This window comes from Physella acuta, unplaced genomic scaffold, assembly GCF_028476545.2.
Source record: "Physella acuta isolate Inbredline_101_S28 unplaced genomic scaffold, ASM2847654v3 ptg001279l, whole genome shotgun sequence".
In the NCBI taxonomy this organism is placed as follows: domain Eukaryota; kingdom Metazoa; phylum Mollusca; class Gastropoda; family Physidae; genus Physella; species Physella acuta.
In genome coordinates, this window is record NW_026732794.1 from 123,380 (window position 1) to 134,792 (window position 11,413).

The following is an 11,413-nucleotide window of genomic DNA, read 5'->3' on the forward strand; positions in this document are numbered from 1 at the left end:
GCCCTCTTGAAGCCCTATAATAAAACTCAACAGTTAAAAATTAAATAAAAAGTTATTATTGTGTTTCTGATTTTTTTAAGTTTGTTTTACTATTTTGCCTAAACTTTTTAGATTGACCACCTTGTATTTACAACCTGTGTTTTATTTGTTAGCTGGACATTGAGTGACCACCTTGTATTTACAACCTGTGTTTTATTTGTTAGCTGGACGTTGAGTGCCTCCTCTTCACTGACCTGATACTGATCTGCAAGCCCAACAGGAAAGCCGATCGCTTTAAAATAATCCGGCCGCCAATGAGGCTTGACCAGCTGGTGGTCAGTGAGCTGAAAGACAAAGGAAGTTTTCTGCTGATTTACATAAACGAATACAGCGTTCCCATATCAGCATTCACGTTTCACAGTGAGACTGGGGCCATCAGAGGCTGGCTGGAAAAATTCAGGGAGGCACAGGTCTGTAGCCTACTAATTAGTATCTGTTGAAATGCTCTACGTTGCAGGTTTTTCTCTTTTAGTTATGTCTTTTTTTTTAGACCAAAATCATAGGTAACATTTGTGAAATATAAGGGAGAATCTTTTTATCAACTAAGCATAACCAAGGGAAAACATTCCGATACATAATGTTCTGATTATAACAGTGTTATACATTTTTTTTTAAATATATAAAGTTCATGAGTTTTTGTGTTTATATTAGAATCTTTTTTTAAACTCTGCTCTGTAGAAAAATTTAAAAAAACAAAGCAATAACTTTTCCTGTGTAAAAATGTGTTAATTTTCTCTTGCATTAACTGTAAGTTTTGTAAATTTCCCTTTTCAGAAAGATTTCAAAGCCAGAAGAATCTCAGGGCAGGCTGAGCTGAAGCGCCTTGCAGCAGATGCAGCGCAGGCGCAGGAAGAAATGGATTCCTTGACCTCTGTCTCCTCTGACCTTGACCTCAAGGCCTCTGTGTTCCCTCGCTCCGACAGCATGGAATCTGCTGACCACTTCATGCCCAACCTTCTCACCCCTGAGATGAACAATGACGGTGCCGTGGAGCTGGGTCGCTCTGGGTCAACAGGGGACATTCACACCCGTGTGGCGCCAGGCCACAGGGATCTCGTACATAACAACACCGATCCTAAGCTAACCAACTCCGATGACTCCCCATCTGAGAGTCGTCCCTCTAACAACCTGAACCTCGGCACCAAGCACAAACCAGTTCAGACCTGTAGGTCTGTACCTAATATAAATGTAGGATTAGCCCACATCAACAACTCATCTCCTACAAACAAACCAAAACTTAACGGCAACAGTGATAACTGTATTGCTGAGGACATGGATTCTTTAATCCCCTCAGCGTACACTGCCAAAGACACGTATACACATGAACAAAGCATAACTGGAGAGGAAGATCCCTCCAAGCAAAAACTCAATGCTCGTCGATCCTCTCGGACAGAGAAACGCTACCACACTGTAGATTCTATTCAGGATATGAAAATTTCAGAAAAGGATTCCACAATCCATAAACGTCTTTCATGGAGAACAGATGTGGATCAGACGAGAAATTTAGGATCGAAGGCCGTGAGTTCAGATTCTGTGCAGAGTTACCCCTCCTCCAGTGGTGTCAGCTCGTCAGCGTCGCTCCACTTCAACATCGACAGTGATATTAGTGAGGAGACTGAGTTCTGCTTTCTACCCGGTAAAACTGGCGAAACTGTGACCCACACAGAGCGCCATAAGTTATTCTCAGTAGGGGTCGCAGATGACTCTAACGAGACGGACGACACAGATCTGACAGATTTAGATCCTAAGTCAAAATCTAAGTCAACACCGGACTTAGTGACTATGTTCAATAACAGTTTGCATGTCAGTCCCATGCAAGATGGGATAGCTTCTGTGGCTATGACGATGGATGGACTCAATATTAAACTGACACAAGCAGAAATTTTAAAGAGAAAACAGCTGAAGCACCAAATACTTTATGATGCTAGTATAGAATCTTCGTAAGTAGTTATCCATTTATATGAATTTTTTTCAATTTAGTTGATAAAGTTTAATTATAATTTATGTTTTTAATACTTTATACACAGCATAAAAACTTGATAATTCTATTCTCAATATAACTAACTTTCAAAATTTACCATTCCACAACTAAACACATCATTTTTTTTTTGCAGAGAAGTGTAGCGGAAAAAGGGAATCTTCAAAGTATATTAGAACAGATGCAACAAATATAGCCTCATGCAAAATCTTTGTTTCATTCATTTTTTCCAAGTTCATTTTTGGGGATTACACAATATAAAAACAAAAGAATTTTTAAACTAGTGGGTTCTGCCTTAATTCTAGACTGCTGAATTCACTATTGATCCATACCATTTTGTGTTTAAAGGAACAATTGAAATATCCATAGTTCTGTCATTTTTTATTTATTTATATTTTGTCTCAAAAACTCTCAATATTCTGATTGTAACTGGTTCAACACTGTTTTCTGTTTATTTGAAAACATTTTCTCATATTTTAGCTAAATTTGTTTACCAATAGTTTTACAACATTTTTATGAGTATCTTCTTATATATTGCTTAGCTATAATTATACTGTGTATTTCATTTGACAACTGTACCATTATATAAAAAAAGAAAAAAGTATTGTTTTTAAATGAAAATGAACTAAATATTCAAAAGCTTCTGAGAATATTATTTTAAAAGAAGCCATTAAGAAAAGTATATATAAACAGGCATTTATTTATAATTTAAATAAATTTTTATAAAAATGTATCGGTTTGAAATGAGAAAAGTTTTATTCAAAAAATTATATTTGTTTACAATTACAAGGCTGATCCCCACAAATTTTAGGGCTTTCATATTTGTAGTCTGTGTTTTCTGCAGTTTGAAATATCCATGTACAAGTCAAGGATTAACAGTAAGCCTTTAGATTAGTGATTTGATGAATGCTGATGACTTCAACACCATTTCAAATATTTCAGACTTTTGATATTTTGAAAAGTGCTTCATTATCTTGCAGATATATGCATTTTTTTTTATTCATTCTCTAGGCTAAAGTAAATATTTATATTAATATTGTTGTGTAATCTCAAACATGAAAAGCAGTTTTAATACATTTTTCCTTTGAGAATGTGTGTGCATTATTAAATTGTCCTACTTGAACAGACCTAAGCTGCCATTTCCGTTAGTGATTTCCACATTTTCAACTGCCTGCCTATCAACTGGGTTAAAGTAGTAAATTGGGTACACTTATTTTCTTTGCTGTATTGTTATTTACTTTTTAAAACATCGAGTCTATCTTAATTTTTAAAAATTATATTTTAAATGTTGAATGTAAATCAGTTTAAAAAAATTTGTATGCAAGGTAAACCCAACAAAAATTGTGCGGAGTACCAACAATGATTGCATGTGAGGAATTCTACATTACTCTTACCCTGTACTACTCAATACATATGCTACATAGTTGTGTTGTCATTCCACAGCTGGGAATAGTAATGCTAGTTTGTTTTTTAGTTTATGGAGTCCAGATATCCATCAAATTATTACCATTAATTTTAAAATAATTGTACGCCTAAACTAAGGCTTGATTCTAAATTCATTAATTATATCATTTTCTTTAAATGATTTGAAGTTGTATCTAATTATGAAAGGCTTTAATTTTAATTTTGTTTATAAAAATGAATTAATTTGCTTCACATTTTATTTATTTTTAATTAAAATTAGAGCTTTACAAGTTATTTAATTATTCTCATGCCTTCTTAGAATATTCAAAGCTAAAATATGCCTAACTCATCTTAAAGAGTTATATTACTTTATTTTATAGCTTTAGTACATACAAATTCCAATATTTCTAAACTGCATGTAATGAAAATAAATGTACAAGTTGATTTTAATCATAGTGTGGAGAATTTCATCCCAGTGCAATTCTATTATGTCACTTTTTGTTAAACAATTGTTCGAGGTTTGGTTTCAAGCAAGCTGTGTTAACATTTTCCGGTATAGGTTCCCAACTTTATTTTAAAATATTTTCCACATATGGTGCAAGGATGAGTAAAAGGAGAATGACTGATTTAACAATATTTAAAAATGAGTTGTTTTCATTTTTTTATGCAAGAAACCATATTTTTAAAATAACTTTTTTATGTTCAGGGAGTCTTTAATAACATTAAGAAACAGTTAAATATTTTTTTTTTACAAAATAGAGGATCCACAAAATATATATAGTATTTTACTAAGAAATGTAGAATGGAAATTAATATTTGAAGGTTAAAATCGGATATATTCGGTAGTTTAACAGTGTTGGGGAGAGGGACTTATAATAACATTTATAATGTGTAGCGGGGAGTACATGAGAACTAGAATGTATAGCTATGATATTTTTCTGTATACAGCTACATTGCCCAGTGTGTAAGCTATGCTACATGAACTATTGCCAACATGTCTGCAGCTGATTATGGTATATTCAAATATCTGGTCAAGGACAGGAGGTTGGCCAAACATTCAGTGTTTAAGGTTAGGTCATTATGAACTCTGGCCATCATAGTTGGTCATGGACAGGAGGTTGGCCAAACATTCAGTGTTAAAGGTTAGGTCATTATGAACTCTGGCCATCATAGTTGGTCATGGACAGGAGGTTGGCCAAACATTTGGTGTTAAAGGTTAGGTCATTATGAACTGTGGCCATCATAGTTGGTCATGACACATTGGCCAACTTTTGTTGATCAGATAAGCTCATCACATTCAGGGGGTTAAAGGTCATTGTTGAATAAAAGCAAAAATAAACAAACAGACCATGTCATACAACACAAAGGTATAAGATTTTTGAAATTTTGCTCCATATATTTTGACTAATAGTAATACTTCCAACATAAAATACATTTCTTTAATAATTCAATCACTGAAAATGACCAAAAAAATTTAAAGTTATTTAATTATTATTTTTTTAGTTCAGTGATCCCAAATATTTATACAAAACATCTTCAAAACCAAACCTACTTAAAGCTAAAGGATTATGCAATATGTAAAAAGAATATGCAGATATTTTATCTTGTGGCAAGAAATATTGTTGTCATGTTTTTCAATACTTCTTCCTTATCAATTTCTAAATATAGCATTATTAAAGATATTTTTTTCCCCCACTTCTCTCTCTTTAAACTGTCTCAAAACAGTTAACTGTAATGGTGCTCTGTTACATAAGATTTTATGTGTGTCTGCTACAAACACAGGTAGAAGACTGTACGCATTTTTACACTTCATCTATGAGTTCCATAAGACTTACTGTGTACCAGGCATATGCAATTTAAATTCTCAACATTGTACATTTTTTTTACTCAATAAGCTGTACTTGTTTCCATTTTAATGTGTGGGACATTGTGGAGTTTTTACAACACGATTATGGCTGCTTCTCAACACCCCCCTCCCCACCATCCCAGTGGGCTTATTGATACAAATGCCATTTTTTTCTTCCATATAAGCCACTTTGGTGATTCATTTAGTTTTAAGCAGGCCACAATCATGTCATCACATTATCAGTGCTTGTCTACTTGCCTGACACTCATTGTGATATGAATAATGATATCTCTGCTTCACTGCTAGTATACACAGGTCCATATCATTATAGTCCTAGGTTCTATACATATTACTATAAATGTGTATATAAATATGAACATATATATATGTATAAATATATATATGTAACAAATAAGATATGTAATGTACAATGTATTCATATTATGCAAATGGGCTTCTCTGATTCTGTGCAAGGCTCCACTAATAGTTGATTGTCTGATTTGCAGTGTGTGTATGTGTTTTATAAATTATTTTTGATTGATTACGCAGATTGAGTGGAATGTTAACATTTATTTTTCCCTTGGTATAAACAAGTTTCATACGACTCACTTTGAAATTACATAATAAAATAAGTCATTCATTTCAGTTTGTAGGTACCTTACTTTTGTCTCTTGCCCTTAACCATTGTATAAATAGCTAATGTTTGGGCTACACACATCAACATTAGAGCCCCTTGACATCACTTTTGGTTGATCAACTATGTAAGAATGTATTGGAAAGAGAACAGATTGTTTATCAAGATTACAGATATGCTTTTGTAGAGTTAGTGATTGAGATACCATATACAAGTGTTGATTGAACTGAATGTACACAGCTTGTATGCATTTGTTCAAATGTTTTTAGTTTCTTAGATTGGTCCAGTAATAATAACACATGACATACCTTTACTGACCTCTGACATTGAATAATTGATTGGCTTGTCTTGACATGGGTGGAGTTGCTACTGTAGATGATGAAAAAAACCACCGCTTTAACCTAGTATACTTAGGGCTAATATTTTGTCTTTCAGATTTTATAAAGTAAAACTTTACTGTTCTCATTTTTTTCTCACCTTAACATCACACAATATAATGTGAATAAAAACAGTACTTTTAAATCTTAAGGCCATATATCCACAAAAACAAAAAGCTTAAGTTGCCTTTGAAGAAAGAATAAAAAATCTGGCCTGTTAGCATTGTAGACACTTCCTGTTTTGTGTTTATTTTTGTGGTCAAGTGTCCAGGCGCTACTGGACTCTGGTAATCTCAATGTTTCCTATGTGTTAGGTGCCAGCCACAGTTATCATTTTTAGCCTTCTGTTTGTTTTTAATTTGATTACCACTTTGGTATTTTTAAGATGTTGACATATCTTGTACAAACTGATTTATTGTTATTTTCATGTGTACAACATTCAATTGTTTGTTAAACTAAAAAGTAAACTTTTGCAGAATTAAATAATTTAGAAAGCTGTTTTTCTTTTCACTTCTGTTTCCAATCTGTTTTTTTTTTTTAATGTGTTGATTGGTCAGTCAAAGTAGGCAAACTATTGATGAATGCTATTAGTCAACTTAAAAACATTGTGTATGTTAAGTATGTACCATGTTAACTAAGGTTGCACTCCTATTGTCTGCTGGTTCACATAAGTAATTATATGATGTTGGCCTATAAATCTGACTAATGGTAATAAGCCTTTAATTTTAATAATGATTCATGATTAGTGAATTACATACTCAGTTATAGGCCCTACATGGGGGAGGAAGGATATACTTTTATAGGGATAGACAATCCAACTGATTGCCCTTTTTCTGATTTTTGTTTAGGAATTATACTTTACTGGTTAAATATAGTTCTATCAGTTTAAAAAAACCATAACACTTCATTTTATCTACACACAAAATTAATAAGCCTACGTGGTATTCATGGACTTTTTAAATAGAGCAACAGTACTATATAACAGTTTCTATCTTTATAAAATGAGTAGTCTACCACTCAGACGAGAGAGCAATGAAAGAAACATAGCTCATGATAAACCCTTTTAGTTGTCGCCATTCGACTTATTATAATGCCACATAAAGAATTTTATTCAACTTTAATTTCCATTTTAAAAAATGGTTTGACAGGCTATTCATAAAGTAACATCAGAAAGATGTGTGATGTGTCAACGTAGTACCAGATGTCAAAATGTCATGACTATATAACAGATGGCAGGGGTGGCATAACAAAATTATAAGAAACAATGACATTGTGTACTTTATAGGACATTTTACTAAAGCTACCAATAATCTTAGACATTTGAAATAATGAGAGGATGTATTGGGAATGTATTGCTGCGGTATTGTGCGATGATTGGAGAACAGAGGAAAGTAAGGAAGAAGGGGAAATAATCCCACGAAAAATTAGTAGCCACTGATGGAGAGTTACTTTTCTTGGTTGTTTGGCTTATTTAATCAAACAAAAAGTTGTAAACAAAGTCTAAAACAACGCTAGATCTAGATATCTGATATAACAACAACAAAATGTTAGGCCTTATTAACTTTTCTAACGAAATCGTAGTCATTCGTTATCATCTGTGCGAAATTAGACTTAAAATAATCAACTAAAAAGGAGAAAGATTGTATATTTAAACCATGAAAAGAAAAAAGACGGCTTTAAATGAAGGCGCTATAAAATCTGCATGGTCTAAATTCTAAATAATTGAAAATGTACTTTTTTTTTAAAGTAGAAAAGTATTTAAAACAGTGTTTTTCTTTAAAAGTGTACATCTGTCCAGATAGCGAGTAGCTGTTCAATGGGGGGGAAAGGAAGGGGGGGGTCGAGAGAGAGCGGTTGGAACAAATCAAGGTTACAGTGACACAATTTAACCTTAACACTGTGTAACCAATGACTCAAGTGTGTTACGGTTGGCTTTCTAAAACCCAGTTCCACGCTTGACTGGGCGTGAAAGGACACACAACTGGGTCGGCTGTGGGTATTCCCTAACAGGTAAACAAACGTATATGGGCCTTCTCTCAAAAACTTTGCCCTCAAAATGTTTCCTGCCCACGGTAGAAGAAGCCGACTGACAAAAAAATAATTGTAGCTACGATACACAGGGTGTTTAAAGTTGATAAACTGCGTTTTTAATATATAGGACTATTTGTATTTGGGTGTTAAGTTTAGAGACCTATTCAAGTTATGTTTCTGTCTAAGATTAATGGCTCGTCCATAAAAATCATAAATGGGTAGATGTCAGAGTTTCTTCCAGCTATCTCTTTTTAGTCCCGCCCCCCCCCCCCCCTCCCGGAGAAAAAAAGTCTGGAAAAAACACTGGTAGATGTGTGGCATCATTTTTATTAAGGGGTGGGGGGGGGGGGGCTGGCTCTGACTTTATTTTTCGACCCAAATGAAATGTACTATCAAATTTAATGCGTCTGGGTACGAATGCCTGATCTTGTAGGGGAAATAGAGTCGGTCTATCCATAGCGTCAAGCCATAAGTGCGGAACTATGTTAGTCGTGTTTGATGTACCAGGGCCTACCTGGTAATTGTTTTGTCGAAGATTCTGCATATAAACAAAAATTTTACCGTGTTAAAATATAGTGTTCTCATTTTAAAATTCTAACAGTTCTAGACCACTGAAGTATGTAACGGGGGTACTCTAAATAGGCCTACACCTTCCAGAATTTCCCACTTTATTCAGCCACGATAAGCAGACATTGAACAATGGTATGTATAGTTCACGACCTTGATCTCCCTCCACCCCCACGAGAAATCGCACGCGCGTAACGTCACTCCCACGTGACGTCGGAGAGCTCACGTATAAAACAAATATACATGTATCGGAATAATCCCGCTCCTTGTTTTCATATCTGGGGTGCTATACACTGGCCGGGTATCTGAATTTCACGATAGCTTCCCTTTAACAAAGACGACTGTGTCTTTAGATCAAATGACGTGTTTCCAGCAAGGGTGGAGGGTAGATGTGGGAGGGGTGAGATGATCAGAATTGGGGGGGGGGGGCATATTATTGTTTGTTGTATTTGTTTTGTGAACTTAACGCATATAGAAGGGATAGTGTCAAGAAGCAGATGAACTCTTCTGCATCTACTCTATGGAGCGTCAGGTCCGAAAAGAGAACTTAACTCTTTACTTTTTCACACTCCATTTGAGCTGGATGTCTAATTGTATAATCATTCAATCGTTTTTCTCCCGTAAATCCAACTCCGAAAGAAAACAAACTCCCAGTAATCCTACATTCCAATGTGAATTTTATTGATACGTGATCGAATAAATTCTTCAATTTTTTACACACTAGCGTTAGAAAGCTTGCACCTTAAGAAAAATCTATCAAAACAAGATGTATGGAAAGATGTGTGGTGGAAGTATGTGTGGCTGAAGGCTGTGTGACAGAAGGATGTGATGTTTGGAAGGTGGAGTGGTGTGGTGGGTGGAAGGTGGTGTAGTGGGTGGAAGGTGGTGTAGTGGGTGGAAGGTGGTGTAGTGTGTGGTGGATGGAAGGTAAGTGGTGTGGTGGATGGAAGGCGGAGTGGTATGGTGGGTGGAAGGTGAGTGGTGTGGTGGATGGAAGGTGGAGTGGTGTGGTGGGTGGAACGTGGAAGGATGTGATTTACGCGCTAAAGTAGGCTAAAGATTCAAGGGAAGCTGGAATACGCTGCGTGTAGTAAACAAGCTTGACATACCTAAACGGACTGGATGAAGCTGTACTGGTACCAAAGCTACAGGAACCAGGTGTCACCAACTAATTATTTATCTAGGTCTAGATGGATATCTTAAAAAGTGACTCCCAGTGAAGGTCAGTTACTTCCAAGTTCAGTAAGTTACTTTAAAGTCAATTTACTTATTACTGTACCACTAAGTCGATTTGCTTCTGTAATTATCACTCAAAAGATCGATTTACTTATAGGGCCTGTAAGTCTCGGTCTCTCTCACTTCAAATTCGGAATCTCGTTGGCCATGGAGAGATGCGAAAACGAGAAGTAGGTGACCCACTTTTTAAAACTTACAAGTCCTATAAAAAAAACAAGTTATAAGCATTTACTGGTTAAAACATCACAATGTTGAGGCTATTATTAAAGTACTACAACTCATGTCAAAAAATGGTTTGTTACTGTGTTTACAATGTTGGTTTTTTTGTTGGTTTTTTCTGTCGCCTCAACACAATCGCTCGCACACTTTGAACGGGAAATACAATAACATCCGGGTGAACTCATCTCACCAACACACAGTACCTTGGCTTCTACTAAAATGTAACGTATTATGACATACACTAAAACCACACATAACACACTGACCACCACCCCCCTCTACTATAGCTACGCCAGCGACGAGTGGAGAGGGGGAAGATATAGCAGCAATCATGTGACCCAGTACATTGTATTCTATCTATCTTGTAATTCAATGGCCACAAGGCCCCTGATTAAACATCAGACAGGATTTTTCGCAAGCTTAATCCGCCGTTGTCAATGAGATATGGAAACCAGTAGCTCAACATCTAGCAGAACGATTCACGTGCGCTCAACCACAACAACAAATGGTACATAAGATATAATATATTAGTATACTTGTAACAAACAGAAAAACACGGGTGTTTTGTATAAAGGAATGAGGCTACGGATCATTGTAAAAAGAATAAGGTCACGACTTACAAATCGACACCCCTCAATTAATCCTCATTAAATTACACATACAGCTCGCAAAGCAGCTGTCACTACAATAGAATGAATGTTATCGCGAAGTAAGGCACAGATAACAAACACACCATACTTACTAGTAAGATGATTTCTTGGTTGTTTATTTTGTTGTTTTTTAAGAATTGGATGGTACACCTTTAAATAAAAATTAAAATTGCGATGTTTTAGTACTATATGAGGATTCTACGTAAGCCGGACAAACTACCCCCCCCCCCCCCTTTTTGTTTTGTTTCTTTTCTCAGCGCAATACGTCAGTGTATACATTTTTTATTGCTACGTTTAATGGGCCGGCTACACTTGCAAAATACTAGTCTAGAAGCAGTTAGATTTATATGACATCATAACGGTCGTGTTCGAAACAATTCCTAGATACTTTCCACTCGCGACTTTGATAATTTAGCACTTGATCTAGTGTAG

The 11,413-nt window shown here is 35.3% G+C and overlaps 1 protein-coding gene across 8 annotated transcripts in view; it reads left to right on the forward strand.

The window, feature by feature from the left end:
- LOC131957929 (pleckstrin homology domain-containing family G member 5) overlaps positions 1–5,359 on the forward strand; it is a 99,287-nt gene extending 93,928 nt beyond the window's left edge. For all 8 annotated transcript variants that reach the window (XM_059322780.1, XM_059322781.1, XM_059322786.1 and 5 more), the window contains 3 exons: positions 204–449; positions 814–1,979; positions 2,154–5,359. In XM_059322780.1, the coding sequence (XP_059178763.1) occupies positions 204–449; positions 814–1,979; positions 2,154–2,163 (1,422 nt within the window). In that variant the 3' untranslated portion in view covers positions 2,164–5,359. The remainder of the gene's footprint in view (positions 1–203; positions 450–813; positions 1,980–2,153) is intronic.
- Positions 5,360–11,413: the final 6,054 nt, after the last annotated feature.